The sequence below is a fragment of the Schistocerca piceifrons genome, chromosome 2 (assembly GCF_021461385.2).
Source record: "Schistocerca piceifrons isolate TAMUIC-IGC-003096 chromosome 2, iqSchPice1.1, whole genome shotgun sequence".
In the NCBI taxonomy this organism is placed as follows: Eukaryota; Metazoa; Arthropoda; class Insecta; order Orthoptera; family Acrididae; genus Schistocerca; species Schistocerca piceifrons.
In genome coordinates this window covers 527,256,996-527,279,674 of record NC_060139.1, presented here as the reverse complement: position 1 = coordinate 527,279,674, position 22,679 = coordinate 527,256,996, and the positions used below count along the sequence as shown (strand labels likewise).

The 22,679-nt window shown below is 43.3% G+C and overlaps 1 protein-coding gene across 1 annotated transcript in view; it reads left to right on the top strand.

Moving 5' to 3' along the window:
* The window catches only part of LOC124775549, a 109,124-nt gene that overhangs the window by 22,439 nt on the left and 64,006 nt on the right, over positions 1–22,679 (top strand). Inside the window, exons 3-4 of the mRNA XM_047250379.1 lie at positions 11,410–11,582; positions 21,384–21,490. Of these exons, the coding sequence (XP_047106335.1) occupies positions 11,410–11,582; positions 21,384–21,490 (280 nt within the window). The remainder of the gene's footprint in view (positions 1–11,409; positions 11,583–21,383; positions 21,491–22,679) is intronic.

Below are 22,679 nucleotides of genomic sequence, written 5' to 3'. Positions count from 1 at the left end.
TACGAGTGGCGTTCACTAAGCAATGCAATATTTTTTTTCTGAAAGAGGGTTGGTTTTATTCAAATGGTTCAAATGGCTCTGAGCACTATGGGGCTTAACTTCTGAGGTCATCAGTCCCCTATAACTTACAACTACTTAAACCTAACTAACGTAAGGACATCACACACATCCATGCCCGAGGCAGGATTCGAACCTGCGGCCGTAGCAGTCGCGTGGTTCCGGACTGAAGAGCATAGAACCGCTCGACCACAGCGGCCGCCGCACAATTACATTTCTTTGTCATTTATGGGCAATTTTAGTTATGAACTCACAAAACTTTTTCGGGGGGTGGGCTTTCGTATAGTATTTTCCGCGGTAACGTTGGTAAACTTTTTCCCCATTTCCATTTTATAGCTACATTGAAATGTGTAAAATTCGTCGACTTTTAAAGCGACAAACTCGCAAGTATCATATTTGAGTCAAAAACCCCTAATGGCTTGGCTTACAAGACGACATAAGGCCACAGACGAAGAGGGCTCATATTTCTGCAGAATTACGAGAGCCCCAATATTACGTTAATAGTACCGATTTCATAACTTCTCAAAAGGCCTGACTGGCGCCATATATTTGGTCGTTAAGTAGGGACAAATCTTTGTCGTCCATATGCCTAAATATTTCAATTTCTTCCTAAATGTTTAACTTCTTACCCTTTTGCCCAAAATACGAGATCTTAAGATTTACGTTTTTTAGAGCTATGATCACGCATGTATGCGAATTGCCATTATCTGACGACGCAGTTAATAGAGAACTTGACAATCTAAAGTGTACTGGCTACAGTGTTGCGTTAGTTGATATGTTATACCAAGACAAAACAACGATGTCCCTTCGGAGTACACTAAATGCAGCTTCTGTCGCGGAGCGCAATTACAAATGCTGGGACTTAACATCTGAGATCATCAGTCGCCTAGAACTTAGAAATACTGAAGCCTTACTAACCTAAGGACGTCACACGCATCCATGCCCGAGGCAGGATTCGAACCTGCGACCGTAGCGGTCGCGCGGTTCCAAACTATAGCGCCTAGAACCGCTCGGCCACACTGTCTGGCTTGGTTTTATTCACGATTCCAATACACCATATCATCCTCCACCCCTTTGCCTGCAAAACTCTATTTTTCAACATACTCTCCGTTCAATACGACGACATGACACCGCCTAACTGGCAGGGCCTGTATGCCCGCATGGTATCACTCTACTGGTCTACACTGGATCCCACGTCTCGCTGTATCAATAACATCCCCATCATTCACATACTCCTGCCCGCGGAGTACATGCTTCACTCCGACAAACATATGAAAGTCAGAAGGGGCGTGATCCGGGCTGCAGGGTGGATGAGGAAGAACGCTCCAGTGAAGTTTTGTGAGCTCTTTTCGGGAGCGCAGGCTTGTGTGAGGCCTTGCATTTTCGTGGAGAAGGAAAAGCTCTTTTGCGTTTTTATGGCGACGAACGTGCTGAAGTCGTTTCTTTATATTCCTAAGGGTAGCTTAGTACACCTAGGAGACGATCGTTGTATTATCAGAGAGGAAATCAGAATAACCCCTTCAGAGTCCCAAATGACAGTCGCCATCCCTTAACCGGCTGAGGGGACGGCTTTGAACTTTTTGATCTGAAGAGAGACGGATGGCGCCGCTCCATGGATTGCTGCTTTGTTGCCGGATGTGATGATCACATGTTTTATCACGTATGACGACGTTCGATGAAAGAATTGTCACGATCAGGCTCGTACCGTGCATGCAATTCCTCACTGACGGTCCTGCGGTTCTCTTTATGGTGTTCTATTAGGTGGCGAGGAACCCAGTGGGAACACACCTCCGTGTACCCCAACGGGTGGACGAGTGTGTCCGCAGTACCAACAGAGAAGTGCAATTGTGCAGCGAAGTGTTTCCGTCCATCACCTCGAATGAGAGTGTCCGCAGGCTCCAACATTGCAGCAATCACAGCTGTGTGCACTCTTCCAGCACGCGGGAGTTCGGACTGGTTTGCTCGACCTTGTTGCAAAGATAACTGGCGCCTCGCCCAACGACTCACCGTGCTTTTGTCCACTGCCTGGTCTCAGTAGACGTAGAGCGAGCGTCTTTTGTTTGCCGCCAAAAGAAACTCAGTGACAACTCTCTGCTTGGAACGCAACCTCCGGTTTACATTCAATTTTCAAGGCTACGTATTGCACTGCCACCTGTTGTAACATGTAACTGTAGAAGCGAGAATACTCACGCTTCGTCCACAACAAATTCTACATTAGCCACGAAAAAAATGCGTTACATTATTTACTGAACGCCCCTCGTAATAATAATAATAAATACATGCGTACTGAACCCAGCACATTCACATCAGCAGAGAGTGCTTCCCCTGTAGTAAATTCCTCGAACACCTCTTCACAGTATAGTTGCTGCGTTATGTAAGAGTTCATAGAGAGCACTTCAACACTGTTGACTCAGTCCAGCGTGTTACTGTCGTGAGCATCTGTGGAACCAAGAAGAACGACAGTGAAACTACCACTAGGTGCTAGAATGGTTGGACGTCCATGGCTCTTCACAGAACGTGCGGTTCGGAGGCTCGTCTGCTCTGTAAAGTAGGGTAAATGGTGGTCTTTGACAGCTCTGCCGCAAGAGCACAATACTGGTGCTCGCACATCTGTTTCGGAGCACACTCTTTATCGTGCATTGCTGAAAATGGAACTCAGCAGCAGACCACCCTACGTGTTCACATGTCGACCGAACGATATCGTCAACTACGATTGCAGTGGGCACGGAACCATCGGTATTCTACCGTCGATCAACAGAAACGTGTCGGTTCTTCGGGCGAATGACATTCTTGCTACACTAGGTCGATGGTCGTCTTCACAAATGTCTTCATCGAGGTGAACGGCGGCTCAAAACGTGCGCCATGGAGGCAGGCTGGCGGGAGTAGTATTACGCTACGTAATCGAAGACACGCACACAACTGCGAACCACCCGTATCCCTTCATGCATTAGCTAATTACATGACCTGTGCATAGTCATCTAATTCCACATACCCCCAAAAGCCCGCCAAAAAGCTATCGGATCCGTCATAGGCGGTATCAGCGATGTATTTCGCTCCAAAGATGACCAAACAAGCTATTAAGTTGGTGTTCATAAAGTTTTGGCTCATCAGAGTACATAATAGTCTGAGCTAATAACGGTACAGCTGTAGTAGCAATGCAAGAATCTGTGTCGTGTATGAAATAAATAGAAGAAAAATTCCATAATGAGATTTTCACTCTGCAGTGGTGTGTGCACTGATATGAGACTTCCTGACAGATTACAACAGTGTGCCGGACCGAGATTCGAACTCGAGAACTTTATCTTTCGCGGGAAAGTGCTCTGTTGATTGAGCTACCCAAGCACGACCCAGGACCCGTCCTCATACCCTCAGTACTGCCATAATGCCGTCTCTTCCCTTCCAAACTTCACATAAGCTCTTCAGCGAACTTTGTAGAAATAGCACTGCTGGAAGAAAAGATATTGCGGAGACATGGCTTAGCCACAGCCTGGAGGATGTTTCTAGAACAGGGAAGGGAAATACGTAAAGCCTCCATACTAAAACAAAACAAATTTCAAATTTTAAAAATTCTCGTTTTCACCTCTAGTAATTATCCGCCGTCCACACAACTCTTTGCTACTACAGTGTGGTACCAGTTAGTACTTGTGGTGCCAGGTTGAAAGGTGTGTAACGACAGTCAGGAAAGAAGTTTGTTGGCAATTCAAAATTGCATCAATTTAAATCATATCCAAATCAAGAGGCGAACTCCAGTTAACATTTACAATTTAATAACATAACTGATAGCGACTCTAAAGCAAGTCCAATAAGAAAGGAAATATCGAACATTATAACTACTACAGTAATATTTCAGACTTAACTCTGACAGTACCCATCTCTTAATGTCACAGTTTAAAAGGTATCCCCTAAAACTCTCAGGTCTATGCCAGCATTTACGTTCCTTTTTAAAATAATTTCGTAACTCACGTTTTGATTTCAGATCCAGATTGTCCCATCCACAGAAATCAGACCCAAACTTTAATCAGCAGAAGTTTAAAAAATTAAGGCATAGTCTAACCAGGGCCACCCAAAAACAAGCAGCGGGCAAAACCTTAACAATAAAGATAGGAACCAAATTATCATTGACGCCACTGACGACAACCACAACAACTGTCATTCGATTGGCAACATTACCACGGAGCCTGTGAATGATGGTCAGCACCGAGTAGAAAACATCTGTACAAATTTAAAAAAATAATAAAAAATAAATAAGAAATACCACTTTTAAAGCTGTCAGTAAGAAAGGATGTAGGATGTCCGTAACCCAGTCCCTACGACACAGAACAGGTTCCTATTGAGCCAAAATTCGGTACACTGGAGCTCCCTTTAATACAAGCGGAACTGAGCCGACACTGAGCCAAGGTAATATGCCAAAGGCGAACCAAGTTTATGAAGACAGTTTCCAGCCAGATCGAGACTCATGGCACAATGGACGCACTCACCGCCGTTGTAATGTTAGGCGGCGTTTTCTAACTGGTGCCTCGACAGGGAACGCGGCGATGGGAAAGCCCCGCCTCTGAAAGGGTCCCAAGATGGCCCGCTCGCCAGCTGCTGCCAGCGTGCGTTCTCCTTCAGCAGCACACCATCTTCATTATACGGCAAAGTCTTTTGGTATTGCACTGTGATTCATACACCCTACTCGCTAAACTGATACTCTAAGCTCCTCATATGACGTCTCTGAAGATATTATCAAGTTCAAATCCTAAAGCAGGATTGACAGAGAGGTACCACACGTAACGCTGACACCTGTAAAAGGAAATCATCAAAGACGCAAATAACGGTCGTGATAACCAGTGTTGTAGGATCAACACAGTATGCTCTTACTTTGTTCTTTGGAATTTTACAGTGGAAAATAAATAAATGAAGAATGTAAATGTTTTCTTTAATCTCTCTACGTGGAATACAATTTAATCTGAATCCTGAACTCACCACATAGTATGATACAAGTTTTTTCTCGTAAGTAACATTTAACAGAAATTTTCAGAAGTAAATGTAGGCTTTCTTGAAAATCATTATCATTAAAAACATGATTGCAATAAGTTACACTGCTGGAAACAAACTTAGTTCAGTCTTTTAGTGATTTCCAATTCACTCAAGATACATTGTTGCAACAGTTCATATGGAGTACATAAAATGATTAGGTTTACAGGTCAATGGCACAAGCGACTCTGAGGTACGAGGTATCCATCCTGCTGAAACAGCCGTATTAGTACACTGTGAGCTTCCACAGGCGGCAGTGCAGGCCCTGAGTCTGGCATCCAACCGATTTTACAGAAGACTTTTGCTATCCTGGGACACGATGGATATCGCTTCCCAGGATCCCACCTGCCAGACCTGTCCATGTAGTTTTGTGAGAGTTGTTGGCTGGCGAGTCACACGAGCCACTTCCCGTCCTGTCATATCCCACACGTGCCCAATTGGAGACAAGGCCGGAAACCGTGCTGGCCAGGGAAGTTGCTGAAGGTCTTGCATGGCATTTTGAGTTTCACGTGCAGTGTTTGAGCGAGCATCATTCTGTTGGAATAATGCATTACCTTCCTGTCGCAAGAATGACAAAATAAGGGGCCTGACAACGTCCTACAAATACCAAGTGCTGGTTAGAGTCCCCTCCAGAAGCACCAAAAGTGAACGAGAGTTGTAGCATCAAGCATCCCAGACCACAAGGTTTGGGGGGTGGCCAGTGTGTCTCGGACGAATGCATTCTATGCGACAGCGCTTACCAGGTCTACATCATACATATAAACGACCATAACTTGGGTGCAGGAAGAATCTGCTTTCATCGCTGAAGACCACAGCACACCATTCCCTCTTCTAAGTGATCCTCTGATGATGCCAATCAGCCATGCAAGTCGATGCTATGGCGTGAGTGGAAGACAGGCTAAAGGGGTGGGCGCCTGTTGTCCAACTGTTAATAACCAGTTCTGTGTTGCGTGGACATCTAGAATCCTGTCTGCGACTGTGAGGATGTTCACGTGACCACTGACACCAGCGTCGTTGCACAACTGATGTAGCGCGACCTACTGTTGTAGCAGTTCTCCGAAAGGACCATCCTGCCACTCGGAAGGCCACGATTTGACACCTTTCAACCTCGCTATGTTGGTCATAGGAACCATTAGCGCGTCACTGTGGCGTGGTTGAGTGCTTGCTTCACACCTTTGCACCACTGAGCCTTCTTTCTGTGGGCATTCCCTGTCTCCCAGATAGCATATGCCGTTATCGGATCAAAATTGACGTCGTATTTCCGGCAGTGTAGCATTCTAGCACTTGTTGACTGCAAGTTTTGTTTGTTGTTGGGATAGGATATTATCGTTAACATAATATGCACCTACTAAGTATTCCAGAAGAAGAGATTTGTTGGCGTGTGTCGCTGCAGGCATAGTCCAACAGTTCCTACAGAGTGAGGCAGGTGCAGCAAGCAGCGCTGTGTCAGACATTAACTGCCCGCAGGTTCTGGAGGACGGCGCTTCAACATCCACATGTTAGCTGCCCATTATTTCCATAAATCCCCTTAGTCGAAAAGCGGGATGTTTCCTCTCAAGGGACAAGGCCGATTTCCTTCCCCAACTTTCCTCATTTCAAGACTGCGCTCCGCCTCCGACGGCCCTGTGCTTGACATGACGTCAAACCCTCGTCTTCGTCTTCTTCTTTACTTCTTAGATAGCGTTCCGAGTAACATGTTAAGAGTAAGAAAGTCAACAACTGGGCATGTTTCGAATGAATCAATTGAAGTAATGCTCTACAGCATGTGCTCTAGGAAAGACAGTAGTTCGGAGATGTACTCGCCAGGAAGCCAGTGAGAATGCTAAGAATGGATAAGACTAGGTGTTGTATTTAAATCCACTTCTACACGCTACCCATCAGAATAAAGTGCATGGAAGAGGGTACATTTCATCATACCAAACACCGCACTGGAAAGTAAAAAATTAATCTCATAAGAAATGTTTCTGTAGGAATTAAGTTTCATTGCCTCATTATATTGGTGCATCAGTATTCCAATATTAAATGTAACTGGGAAAACAGAAATTATGGAAAGAGCAAAACGTCCAGCCACTGTAAATCACCTACAAGATTTCCACAAGATTCAAGACTAAGCTATCATTGTAGGAAATATCTGTTCCCTGCTACACACAGAAACATGATTCAAAGAAAAGAGAAAGTACAGATTCAGATCGACAATGTATCGAGCGTGTTTGCAGTTCTTTAGGTCGTCAATTAAAGGAGCCTTCTCTTTCACAGTTGCATTCCATTTAAATTTCAGTAATTCCTCTCGCCATATGGTCCACTTACAAAAAAGAGGCAGTAACTGGTATACTGGAAAGTGAAGAAACGCAGAAAGAGACTCGTTTGAAGGTAACTGAGCATTTGCTTGGGTAAGCCTCGTAGTGGTTTTCAATGATGGCCGCCAGAATAGCTTTAACTTCTAGAGGTACAGAGATGAGCTACCGCTGTCTCATGTGCAACAAGTCGGAGCTCGTCAATGCTTTCTGTTCATGGAAGTTAATGTGAATGCGTTTCGCGCTGCAGAGGTTTCTGAATTTTTCTTACGTGAAGATATTGATTCCATAAACTGGCTCGTGATGCTTGAGATTTGAGTCTTTTTGACCATTATCTAGAATGCACTTGGAACTCCGTCAGTAGCCAACAAAGACTCCCCCACACGCCCCCTGCCAATACAGCACTGGAACCACCACACAGAGAGCATTCGTGATATGTAGGGTAACAGTTACTTGTAGTAAATAAACTAATCATCAAACGTTTTGCTCAACCCTTATATCTGGGAACACGAACGGGCTTACATTCCCGTGCAGCAGAGTGTGAGAAAATCAGACTTATGAAACTAAAAATTCAACCTCACCGTAAAAGAAGAGCGAAACCACAACCAAAATAAATGAGGTCGGTTCCAACCTCAGTTAAATCGATGTCTGTTGCCAGAAAAGATACATTACCATGTTGCCCCGCCCCATGCTGTGTAGTGTGTTTGGATTCCCCTCTCTGTTGTTTTGTCCACGAGGTGGTCGAATTGTTGCAGCTTCTGCCTCTCTTTCTCGTCCACGGCGGCCTTCCTGTGATCATCCAGGCTGTAACGAAGCATTAAAACTTTGGAGCAGTCCCAGCTTACTGATACGCCAAAACGCTATCGCCACTGCCCAACGCGAGGATGGATGTCGCCTATTGGCGTTGCGGGAACGTGACACGGTAAGGAAAGTATAGAAGTGGATCAAAGGCGGATGAGGAATCATTCTAGAGACGAAACGGGGAAATATACTAACATGAGCAACATTGTCAAACACGATATTATTACCAAGAGCCTGTGAACGAGTATCTCGAAAAAGGCGTAGCTAGTCGAACGTTCACGTGCTGCTGTATTGAGCATCTATGGAAAGTGCTAGAATGACAGTGAAAGTACCACTGGACGATAAGTGGCTGGACATCTACGACTCTCCACAGAACCTGGGATTCGGAGGCCGAAATAACGCACTGCTGGTGCACGCACAAGTGTTTAGGAGCACACCAGTCCTGTCACATTTTTGATCATAGGACTCCACAGCAGACGACTCCTACTTGTTGATGCAACGACATCGTCAATTACGAAGCAGCGGCCACGGGATCGTCGAGATTGCAAGTTGGATCAATGGAAACGCGTGGCCTCGTCGTATGAATAACGTTTTTGCTACACCAGGTCGGTGGCCGACTCCACAAACGCCGTCAAACTCGCGAATGGCGCTTCGAAACGTGCAGCGCGCTACGGGAGCAGGCTGGTGGGAACAGTATTATGCTGTGGGAGATATTCTTCTGCCTTTGCATGGTGCCTGTAATAGTGATCAAAGACAGCTGAGGTTCACCTGCATCGCCTCATGCTTTACGTCTTCCCCAACGGTGATGTCATCTTTGAGCAAGACAATTGTTCAGAACAGTAGCACAGTGTTTTGAGGAACGTGACAGTTAACTCACACTGACATCTAGGCCGCAAAGATCGACTGATGGAACCCATCTGGGTCGCTACCACTCGCTAACACCGCGCCCACAAGCAGCAGCCCTTTGTTTGCGGAAATAAAATGAATTGCGCTAGAAATCTGGTGCCAAATATTTCAGCCGTCTTTATTCCATAGAAATAACACAAACATGAAATGAAATGGTACACAGGTATATTGTACCGCACCAATACCCCCACCGCAGTGCGAGCTTACGTAGGACGACGCCTCAAATGTAGATGTTGAAGAATACAAAGAAATAAACACAATAAATTAACAATTACATAAGAGAAGAGACAAGAAAGGGGAACAAAGACAGTATTGCTCCTGTGAAAGTCCCAGGAATCAGGGAGGGAGAAGCCAGCCCTCTACCCAACGCCAGCCCTGGACATCGGGCGCTGTGTTGTCTTGCGCTCAAAGATCCTGAACGATGCGTAGCACGTCAGCACCCTGGATGAGATGACAGCGAGCTCCCGCACTTTGAAGCCCAGCTTCAGGAGGTCGCTCGCGTACTGTGGGGACCATGTTCCTCTCCAATTCAAGGTGGCCGTTGAGTAGGTGACACTCTGGACGCCCGGACGATTCACAGCCTACAAAAAAACTAACCGGTCCCTGATGCGTAGAACTGGTGATGTGTTTCGTTCCAGAGAGACCCCTAAAAACTATTAGACAGGTGGTCATAGGGTTTTGGCTCGTCAGTGTAGACTCATTAGGTTCCCTGTAAACAGACACCACTAGCTACGCAATTCGTTTGATACCCTTCGCCTGCAGAAAGTTATTTACGAGGAGACCATGATGTTCCCACGCAGTATCCTTTTGAAAGATGAAGCATCACCGGAATCTTGTGTGTCGAGTTGGACGGCAAGCTGAAGGCTACTGTGTGGCGCTAATATTACCGTCGGTACCCGTCAGACGTATCACCCATCCCTTCATCGTACCAGCCCAAATCATAACTGCCACCGCACCCCCACCCCAAGCCAAGCCCGTGGGACTGCATGGATAAGACCCGGTTACCTCCACACTCCTCTACGAAGATCGCGAGGCTCGATACAAGTTCTATAATACCCAGTGAAAGTAATCTGACACTGTAAACCAAGTTCCGTTCGAAGTGTTCCCTTTCTCAGTTTCTTTACACACCAGGTTCCTAATGTATGTATAGTGTTGTTCTTATGGACGCGAAGCAACCAAACTGATGGTGTGGAATTGGTTGAGTACTCTCTGGGTCGACGTAGTCCTCGTATTTGACATCATAATGAATGAGAGTTAATGGAGACTTGCCAAATCCAAGTAAAAGAGAGGTCATAGCCCCCCATTTCTAGAAGAAAGAGGGACACAGGATCTTACTGACACAAGAACTTACACATCCTATTAGATCGGATCAAAAGTTTCCCACACCTACTTCCCTAAATAACTAGGTCACGAACCCATTAAACGAGATTGGCTCAATAGTAAGTCTAGTACACCACATTGTAGGAAACAAGTGGGGAGAAAATTCAGATACACTACGCAGTGATGCAGCCTGTCTTGTGTCCTCAGCTACTGAACATGGTGTCGCTGCATGGTAGAACAGCCCACATACAAATAACACAGAATGATGGCCTGAGGAGCATTAATAGCACTAACATGTCAACTCCCACTCAATGGTTCTCTCTTCTGTCCAGTATTGCTCCTACTAGACAAAGGCGCCAAGAGAATCAAAGGCACCGCGGAGAGTTCCAGAATCCATTAACTGAAGAAATTTGCGGGGTGTGATCTTTCGCTTCACGAATACTCAAGACCCTACCATATCTGAAAGGCACAAGGGAGACGTTGCACATCCTCAATAAGTGAGCTTGTATGGAAAGTGTTGCTTGTGAGTGTGGTACCAGCAACATACAGTGAGAAATAGGGCGGAGAGCTGCGCATTGTAGCCTGAGAGACTTGCCCAAATTGTCACCGAGTGCAACGATCTGATTCTCAGATTTAGACATTACCCTGGGAATATATTGCGTATGAATATCTGTATGTTGTGTAAAGAGACAGGGCTATAATGATACTCCTGTACTAGATCATGTTCTAGTCCTGTCAGAAGTTTGGATGTGTGCACAGGCGTTTTTGATTTCAGCAGAGGCTGCTCCGTTTACAAAAATGTGTCAACAGACTAGTATACCCTTCATAATTTACACCGGAATAACTCAGACCAATACCTTGGTTAATCCTTAATGCCCTGGAACTCTTTCAGTGCAAACAATAAACACTGTGGAAGGGGCAGTTGAGTTTAGCTTTCTCTATTTTGTTCCAGAAAATACAGTCCTGTTTCATAATATCATTTATTATGTCAGCTGATTCCATTTTCTTTTGAAAGGTTGAACGACGTGGAATGGAACTTGGGAACGCTGCCAAATGATCATCTGAGGGACAGTATTCTTTCCCCTTTAATGCACACTGTTCGGCGCATCACAAGAGCCATAATCGTCAGGAGATGGTGCTATTACCGACGACAAATTAAGTTTTCTGTCCGGCACTTGAACAAAACTGGTGAGTATCTTTTAGGTAAGTTTTATGTTGTTAAATACCGCGTAATGTTCTCAGTAAGGCACGCCATCAAGAAAACCTCTCCTGAGATAATGTATACATACATGACATTACTGTGTCGGCGCCGACAACAGTGTCAAAATTCATAGAAAACTACTGTCGTAGAAGTAAGTAATAAGCGAATCGGACCAAAGCATTTATTATGCTTACTAATGAACACGAACGCTGACAACAATTTTCAGCTGATGTCAGATAAGCACGTCAGACAAAGAGTTAGTCGCCCGCGGGCAAGATCACGCTACTACTGCACAGTTCACTGCCTGTAGCCTAGATAACTGAGTTCGGGGAGGAAGAGAGTGTCCACAAGTTTCTCCAGGTGTGCCACACCCAGTAGCCACTCATCAGATCCCGCACAGACACCAAATTGCAAGGATGTTGGCTGTTGTGCTTCACGCTCCAGACCGTCACATTTCCTGTGAGACTATAACCGCGTGATTGAGCGAACCAGTGGATGCGTTATAGGACGTCTGAGTAGTCGTCAAGCTAGGGACTTGTCCATGCAGCTGTCGTCTGAAAACACAGGAATGTCCACCGCACGCTCCGAATGAAGATGGAGAACAAGAATGGGCTACGAAATTGCTACACGATGCGATGCAGTCTAGGCTGCATGTTTTCAAAACTTCAATGCACAGCTCCAGAAGGCGTTCTTTCGAAATTTCTGGAGATTTGAGGCCATCTGGTGCCCTGAGTAGCCCATCTGGAGGTTTATTGAGACCTACCTTTTAAACACACGCCACGGAGAGTACATGGATCCACTACCAATACAAACCCCAGTAGATCAGAAAACATGAATTGCAAGAAAGTAAGAATAGACCCTGCACCACTACGTAATGGTAAACGTGGATTCCAAACCACATTGAATTTCGACAATTTTGATTCTCTTGTTTATATATTTATTTATTTCACATGGTCAAATTAGGGCATTCATGTCCTCTCTTACATCTAAGCAGACATCCTTAGGGATTGAACATTACAACATGTATAGTACATCAACAGTATATAGTTATAATAATAATAATAACAATACTCGTAATAGAAGTAATAGTAATTACAGTAATAATAGCAATAATAATAATAACAGGTACAGGAATGAATATATGAAGCTTAAGAAATGCTCTGTAATATCATTTTTAGTCAAAATACACGTACTACCAAAATGTTAACCCCATGTTTTTTAATTCATGCGGATGTCAAACATCCCAAAACATCGATTTCGGAGAAATTACTTATCTAACGATTTTCAAACTCAGCATTCGTTACCTTCTAGTATTTCTACACCATTCCACTAACATATTACTCCATTATAATAATATCAAAATTTTATGTACGCAGCTGCATTAAGTTATGGCTGCCAGCAGAACAAGAACGATACCGCACCGGGCTTAGCCTTGGAGCTGAGTGGAACGAAGGGCGAGTCTATCTTTCTCATTGTCACTCTTTGTTTTAACTGGGAACTGTCGCTAAGTATTGAAAGCTTCCCCATGGGACGTGTTATTAGAAGAGGCCCGAGATATGGGAAAATTCAACACTGATTGCGTCATGACCACACAGAGACTCCGAAATCAGATATTTGATTGTAAGGTGTATCCAGCGCTATTTTACTTTGGTCCTGTCGGTCACAAAATGGAAACCACGGCTTAGACATTGTCGTAACATTGTACTAACTTTCCAATACCCTTGTCATAGAAGGCAGCTGCCTGTTCTTCTCGACAATTCTCTGCGTCGGTCTGCACCTCTTTATGTGTGCAAAAATGTTATCTTCATATCCCTCCTCACTGCCTCTGCAGTGTACGGCCGAGAACTGTCATGAAGAAGGAATTGTATGACAGTTACGTTATGTGAGCAGCAGGATACCAGGCGAAATCTCTCAGCATGCTCTCACACTTGGGGAGAGATCATTCTCTAGGCATCTTTACGTACAGAGATGAAAGGACATACAAGATGTGATCGAAAGGCATACCAGAAACATCGCTCAACACGTCTGTGCAAACTTTCTTGGATTTTCACTGTGGTTTCCATTTCACCACCGATCGGACCTCAATAAACGAATAGTCCTCGTAAAATCGAATTACAACTTAGTAATGATGAATAGTGAACTGAAGCTTAAGAGAATGGTCCACAAGAACCAATGTGGACGAAGTGAGATACTGAAGTGCTTGGCATATGATGTGGTGTGCTGGAATTTATCCAAGGCTATAGATATAACGTTAATGAATTGCACAATAGGCAATTCATTTGAAGAAGAACAGACATCAGTAAAAAGGGCAGCCAGAGAAATTACACAGACAAATGTAGATATAAGGTAGGTAACAGCGAAGAGGTCTTGAGTAACATAAAAAGGACTTCAACTGATTGACAAAATAAGAAAGTATACAAATATTCAAGAAAATGGAGGAATACAACAATGTAAGTCCCTTAGGAACGAAATAAATAGGAAGTGCAAGGAACACAAAGAGAAATGGTTGCTGGAAATATGTGAAGAATTATAATAAGATGTGTTCGTCGGGAGGACTGATTCATTGTAAAGAAAAGTCAATGGAACATTTGGTTAAATTTAAAGCAAGGGCATCAGCTTTGAGGCTGCAAAGTTAATTCCACTGATCAACAGATAAAAAAATGGATAGGTGTGTACAATACACTGAAGGCATCCTCGAGGGGAAAGGCTTGTCTGTTGACGTCACTGAAAAGAAACTGGAGCTGCAGTGGAAGACATAGGGGATCCAAGTAGTTAGAGCTTAAAACAACGTTGGAAGACCTGCGGTCAGATAAGGTGGACGGGATTGATAAAAATTTTCTGAAATCATTAGTCGAAGTGGCAGCCAGACAATGATTGAAGTTGAGTGTAGAATCCATGTTGTATGAGTTTGGAGATATACCTCACACTTTCTGAAAAATATAATCGCATTACCATGAAGGTAGCAAGGGCAGTTGTGAGAACTCTCGCACAATCAGCGTAATAGCTCATGTATCCAAGTTCCTGGCAATCGAAAAGAAGATTGAGAATATGTGAGATGATGAGTAGCTTAGCTTTCGGAAGGGTAAATGAATTACAGAGGCGGTTCTGAGGTTGCGGTTCGTGATGGAAGCAATACTTCAGAAAAACAAGAATAAGACTGGAAGAGCAAGAAAAAAATGCTGTTCTTTCTTCTTGTCGGCGTTTTCCCTATGTTCCATTCTTCACCGATTCTGCGGAAAACCTCCTTATGTCTTCTTTAATCAGTCCACCTACTTTTCAGATTGCTTCCACAGCACTACATCTCGAACGCCTCGAGTTTCTTCTTTTCACTTTCATACAATCCTGTGTCCCAAATTTTGCCCTCAAATTAGGGCTGATGTTTGATAATAGTGGATTTGTTTTGGATTTTGGGCGAGATTGCCACTTTGCCTGCCTGCTCTAGTCTGGTTTTTATGTCTTCCTCAATATTTCCGTTATGAGTTTTATGCTTTCATGGTAGCAGAATTCCTTTACTTCATTCACTACCTCGCCCTAAATTTTTATGTTAAGTTTATCAGATGTGTCAATTCTGGCACTTTTATTTTGACCGATTTATTAATTGAAGGGGTTGTAGAGTTTTCTCCTTTTCTTATCTTCGGTTTCCTATCGGATCATCCTGTGTGTTCATTAGACTGTTCATTCCAGTCAACAAGTTCTACAGATATTCTTGGCTTTCAATCAGGATAGCAATATCTTCAGTTAATCTTATTATTGGTGTCCTCCCAATATAATTTTTAATCCCACTTCTCATTCTGTCTTCTAATTCCATCTTTGTTTCTTCGATGTACTGTGTGAATGATTACATTCTCCTGTTACTCCCTTTCTAATGCGAACACTTGGTTGTTGGTCTCCGATTCCCATTATTTTTCTTCTTGATTCTTGGAAAAATGAAATATTACCGACTTTTCCTGTAGTTTACACCTACGATCCTGAGATTTTCTAACATCTTGCAGTATTTTAAACTGTCATTTGATTTTCCTACGTTGGCAAATCCTCTGAACCTGACTTGATCTCTCGTAAGGCTTGCTTTAATAATCGATCACAGCCTCTGTCTCTATGGTATCCTTATCTTTCCTAAAACGAAACTGATCGTGTTCTAGAACTTCCTCAGTTTTCTTTTCCCTCTTTTGTAAATTAAACCTGTCAGCAACTAGGATGCATGAACTGCTAAGCTGATTGTGATAAAAGTCCTAGCACTTATTTGCCCCTGCTATCTTAAGGACTGAGTGGATGATATTTTCCCACATTATTTCAGTTGCCTTTACACTTTGTCTTCCCTGTACTTCATATTTATTTCATTCCTAAGCCACTTGTGCTGAATTCTTCTTCTTTATTTGGTCGATTGAAGTATTTTTTTCTCTTATCCAAGCTGTCCTTGCTGCTGCCATCCGTGTACCTATTTTGTCTGTCCAGTGATGTGATTCCCTTTTTTAGAGATGCCCACTGCTCTTCAACTGAAATCACTATCGAAATATCCTATGCCCGTGACGTCGAGATGTATTCCTTGGCTATTGTTGTTGTGGTTGGTTTGTTGTCGATTCTGATGAGAATAATCCTGTCCCCGAGCTGTTCACAGAAATACGTTCTCTGCTCCTCCTTCCCATTCATGACGAACCTTACAAATATCTCTTCTTTTTCAGCTTTTGATAGTAGCCCATATACTACTGACGAGAAATCCTTCTTTTCTTTCCATTTCACTTCTCTGACCCTTACGATTTATAGTCTGAGCCTTCATTTACGTTTTGAGATATTCTATCTCATCTACCACGTTCAGATTTACGTCATTCCACGCTTCGAAGGCTTTTGGTTTATGCAGTTTTCTTCTTGTGGTCACCTCTCACTCTGTAGTGCCCTCCTGCAGATACGAGTGAAAGACAAATCCGGAATCTTCTGTCAATGGAGACATTCATGACACATTTTCAATCACAGGGCGCATATTCTGTGGATTACATTACCTGTCTTCAATGCCATGGTTTCTACTGCCTTCAGCATACTCATGCCATTGATTCTTGTTGAGTCTTCTGACCTTTTCGGGTAGTTTCGTTAAGAATGCAGATGGCAGAACGAGGCTCACCGCTTGTACTTGAAAGTCTTCAGCCACTTCTGTCTTAGATAGCTTTAGTTTCATGAGGAACAATATCGAGCGCATCCGGCTGATTACAGCATATACGAAGATTCTTACGTGTTCTCTTGCTCTCCCAGTTGAGGTCATTAGCAAGAGAGGCTAGTGGCATTTCCATGAGGTCTCCTAAAAACGTAAATTCTTTCCCAGTTTGTTATTTTTTAACTACGAAGGTGACAGTTTTCTAGTCGTCTCTTACATCTAACTGCAGGTACTGAAGGATGTTCATAAAAAAAAATATTGTATATAGGTTTCAATCCAACAAACAGTATGAAAAATACACGTTTCGATCAAAACGTATTCGGTATATGTACTAATACAAAGGCATGGCAGCAATGCGGAGAGAATTGAATCGAGATCGAAGACCATCTTTATGCCACTGTTAGGACACACAGTCAAAAAAATTTAAACAAGTAAAAAAAAAAACGACGCACCACGAATGAATTCTCCGAATGGTACGGAAATCGGTAGAGCTTATATACACGTTCAGATAAACAAATGATTACAATTTCATAAAAATTGGATGGTTTATTCAAGATAAAGAGCTTTACAAATTGTGTGAAAGGCGTTAGTCCACCTCTGGCCCTTATGCAAGCAGTTATTTGGCTTCGCATTGACTGATACAGTTGTTGGATGTGCTCGTGACGGATTTCACACCAAATTATGCCCAACTGGCGCGTTACATCGTCAAACTGTACATAATGCTCCAAGCGTTCTCAATTAGAGAGAGAGGTCCGGAGAACTTGCTGGCCAAGGCAGCGTTTGACAAGGACGAAGACAAGCAGTAGAATTTCTCGCTGTGTGCGTGCGAGCACTATCTTTCTGAACTGTAAGGCATGTGGCTTGCCATGATGCGCAGCACAACGGGGCGCCGACATAGAGCCGTGATATAAGGGTGCCACGAAGGACAACCAAATGGGTCCTCCTACGAAATGAAGTGGCACCCCAGGCCATCACTACTGACTGTGGGCCGTATGGCGGCCGACAGTCTGCTTGGTACCCAGATACATCCTTGCTGGTCATAAGGTCTCAGCTGGAAACGGGACTCATCACTGAAGTCAGTTCTACTCCAGTGAATGAGATTCCAGGTTTAATGTGCCCGACACCACTGCAAGTGGGCTTGTCGGTGAACTGTCAGTGTTAGTCGCCCTAACGGGCGCCGTGAGCTCAGGCCCATTTCTGTGAGCCGCCTATTTAGTGCTTAGTTGTGGTCACTGAAGCGCGAGAAGCGCGTAGGATCGATGATAACGACGAATCCGGAGCTCTGAGTGCTTCTGACGATTGCTCGGTCCTCACATTCTGTCGTCTCCCTAAGTCGACGCTTCCTTCTGGAAGCTGTATTCTGCCATGGTTCACCCCGTCCTGCCTGTACAGAAATAAATTCTCAAAAAACTTTATGCTCTCGTATAGTCATGTCCACTGTTTACTATCCTTACCATCTGGGCGGTGAAACTGCGCTGCAGTGACACACATTCACCCGCCGGCCGCCAAAGTTACAATTTCGCATCTTCCGTCGATATAAATAAGAATTTATAACCTCGTGGTCCGCCTTGATATTCTTTTTGTTTGAATGTATTATGGGTACTACATGGTTCAACATTCATTTCGTATGGACTAAGAATTTATAACCTCGTGGTCCGGCTTGATATTTTTTTTTTTTGTTTGAATGTATTATGGGTATTACATGGTTCAACATTCATTTCGTATGGACTATGAAAATAATAAATGCTTTTTGAGTATCGTCTTGAAGGATTAGTTGCGATTTTGAAGAAACACATGCTGTGTCAATTGATGAGCATTCATTTATTTATTTCATTAACAGCACAAAGTACCCTCCACCTCGAAATCTAAGGTCGATCGAGGGCTGCTAAATCTAATAGCAAAGAGCTCATATTTTTACAGTGTTATTGGTACGTATTTGTCAAAGCTATTTTAAATAACGTAAAGAACAAAGTACATAAAAAATTTTCTACTTTTACAGAGAATTTAATGCTTTAGGACTGCCAAAGTTGTTTCTGCCTAGTTGAGGAAAATATAATTTATATAATGCAAAAGTCGAAAAAATGTCATATAATAAGTTTATTAAAAATAAGGTACAACACGTAGAGAGAAGTGATATGCTACATTTGGATGTGTTAATATAGGCTAAGTAGCTTGTTGGTTGATCACATCAGAGATGAGGTTGTTGAGGGCTTTTTGTGGTCTTGTGTGTAGATACATGGGGAGTTGCACGTTGGGACACCGTATGATATTCAGTAGACTTTGTATAATTGTTGGTAATTGTGGTATATTATTTGTGATACCTTACATACATACACACCTGGTGGTATACAGATTATATACTGATCCAGCATGTGATACATGGAGTACACGAATTTTAGTTTTACATGAAGAATAAACGTCTGGTTGTAAATTTAGTAGTAGAAATAGAATGTAGTTCATTGTCTCTGGAGTGCAGCAATCCTTAAATAACTTAACCCATTAGATTTTTGGTTTTATACATGGTTTATACAGAAAATACATCTGATGTATAAAAAACATTGGTTGTAGCTTTACATAAAGAACAGAATATACTTCTGCCTACACATAACAAAACGTATAATACATTACTGCTTGTGTACAGTATACTATACACAACATGCAGTGCGTCGTTGGGAAGGAGAAGCCTCGGAAGAAAAATTCTTTCGTGCCTTTTCCTCCCAAACGACGTTTGCCTTTTTACTAAAGTCCTTTTATGTGGTGTCACTCATTCTGTCAGTGCTTTGTTTGTTTTATGATTGTTACTACCTGTTGTGTTGTTCGTGGCTCTGTTATGACGTATAGAGTCGTGTGTTGTTGGTTTGGGTCCCTTACGTCTTGATCCCATTTTAATCATATTCAACCTTAGTGTGTTGCTTTATTCTTCAGTTTAGGAATCTATGGTCGTGCTTGCGTCCTCCGACGTGGTTTGTTGTGTTTTTGTGCTTGTGTAAGCCGCCTTACATATAGGTTTTCGCGCTTGTATTCTTCGTACAATGTGTTCGATACACTATCAGCTGCGGGATTACATATTATTCTGGCGATGTCATTATCGTTCTATATAGGTCTCACATGTGCTACCGTGTTACATTGCAGTACGATGCGTTCTGGTGTCCCAGTTTCTCCACAAATGCATATTTCAGTGTTAGTTAGTTGCCGGTCAGGAAATGGACCATCCCCTGGCTTGGGTCGACGTGTTTTAGTTGCAACATTTCGAGTACATTAGGGAAGAAAGAGTGAACTTGGCGACCCTTGTCGAATGCCTCGCACTCTCTCTGTCATGTTTGAATCCGCCATTGTTTCATTTGTGTTTTCTTTGTGATGATGATTCCTGTAATCTCGGTGACTTTATCGAGCTTGCCGTTCGTAAGTCCCCATCACAATGCAGAGTGTCTCTAGAGATGTGGTGTTGAAGGATCCACTCATCCTCATGAGTGCACTACGTTGACCTCGTCTTGCAATTATCTTGTTAGTCTGTATGTTCAGTCTTGCACTTGCGGTGAAGCATGCAAAGCATGAGCATTGCTGACAGCGGCTTTTATGATGGTATATGTCTTCCTGCCACAAGTCCGACATGCTCTGTGGCTGACAAATCAGGGGACACGGCTTGCTATTCACGGATTCGTGCATTCCTCTAGATGTCTGTAAAGTATAAGTTCGTGTAGTATTCTGCTGGAATATGCCACTTGGTACCATGCACACAAAGGGTATGACATCAGAGTTTTACCATTTTGCTATATAGTGGCGAGTATTCAGCCCCCTTCAGCAATTTAGAAATGAGTTCTGCTGACGTATCAGTAGCTTCCCAAACGATGATACCATGTATTGGAGAGATATGTATGTCGAGTGTCACCGCTTCCTGAGACTTTTCAGAAGGTCGTCTGAAGAAAAAGCAGCGCCAGGCTTACTACCACAAACAGAAAGTCATTCCCGTCGATGAATATCACACCATGTACCAGTCGACACTGGGTCCGCTCGATCCAAGTCTCTGTTGTCAGTAGTAAAAGCTACATGGCAAATCCACATCTCCAACGAGGTTCCATGAATCGCTTCCTGTCGGTTGGTGGTCTTCTTGTCATACTCTTGTCCTCAGTCCATCACGTCGCCACATGCTCTGCCATCAATACTGCAGCCAACTGTACTTGTGATATTTCGGTATGACGTTATCAAGTCCCTCACGCCAAAGATTCGACGTACCTCAGCGTCGGAAAGGCGTCAACAAACTACACATGCACATACTCTCGACAATATTTGTTGTGCTGTGCCTCTATTAGCATTAGAAACACACAACACCTGTATCATGTACCACGCGTACCACCAAATACCATCTGTAGTGATGTCATTTTGCTGGACTGAAAATACTGAGAATAAGCTCGTATAAGGATGATGCGATAAAAATAGCCCATAGACACAAAAAATACTGGAGTATGAGTTTCGTAAAGGTGTCCGCGTTGCAACTCTAAACACTTCCGACATGTATGTAGTTTCAAAAGTTCTACAGTTTTACAGTCTGTAAGCTGGTTAAGGCAGGAAGTGAAAGTTGTGCTTTAACAGAAAGTGGATGCGCTGGATTATTCACTGGTATGTCGCCTTTCTCCTCCTCCTGCAGGGTTCCTGGAACGCTACTCCAGCTACAGGCGAGAGTCCGCGCAGCTGCTCTCCCTCGGTGTGACGCATCTCTCACACCTGTTCATTCCCCTCGCTTTCGAACACATGGTAAGTGGCGTTCTTTTTTTCCTCCTATTTTGAGCTGCGCTATATGTGCATGGGTTGAAAACCTGACACACACAGCCCTGTGTAAGTATTCAGTTCTCAGTATCTGTTTCCTGACTTACCTGGCTCACTTTGACATTACCTTACCTCTCCGACTGTAATGTTAACTCTGAAGGAGTTCTGACCCATCTCTAAGGCTGCAGTCCACGTGGGGCTGTCAGACAGAGAGTGAAAAGTCGAAAGAGGTATGGGTAGCAAAGAAAGTCTTCTGCACCTTTTCTTTATTTCTTACTTTCTTCGAATTTCGTATGTAAACTGATGGGGAAATACATCCCAACACCAAGAAGTAATTAATACAGACTAGTGAAATTATTGGAATACATTTATCTATGTAACATATTTAAGTGATGAACAGGTTAACGTAAATTCGAAGAAAGCCATTGCAAGTCGAAATGCGGGTACATTAATAACCAGTGTAACCGATAGGATGTTGAATGCAAATACACAAACATGCATCCATTGTGCTGTACAGGTGTCAGATGTTAGTTGTGGAGCGGAGTACCATGCCTGTTGTACTTGGTCAGTTAATACGGGGTCTGGTAACACTATTTGTGAATAACGCTGGAGTTATCGTCCAATGATGACACATACGTGCTCGGGTGGGGACAGATCTGCTGATCGAGCAGGCCAATGCCACATGTCGATACTCCATAGAGAATGTTGGGTTAAACTAATGGTCACAGTCACACAATGGGTGATCCCTGTGGTTATTGGGACCAGGCAGACAGGTTTTTTAGGTTAAAGCCAATTTCCAGACAGACAACAACCAAGGAAAATAGAAGAAAAGAAACTTCATGCACAGCAAGTAGGGATAAAGCTAAGGGTGGTATCAACTTACTTCACCAAAAAGTCAGGGGAATAAAAATTAAAGTAGATGAGCTGATAATGTGTTTAGATGATCTAAAAACTAAGTATGAGATTGATATGCTTTGTCTGTCTGAGCACCACGTAACTGTAGGGACGGTAAATGTCAGTATAAACGGGTATAATTTGGCATCTTTCACTTGTAGATCTAGTATGGATAAAGGTGGAGTTGTCATTTCTATAAAACAAGGGTATAAATACAGAACTGTTGAAGTAAGCAAATTTTGTGTTGATCAGCACTTTGAGGTTTGTGCTTGTGAACTTCAGC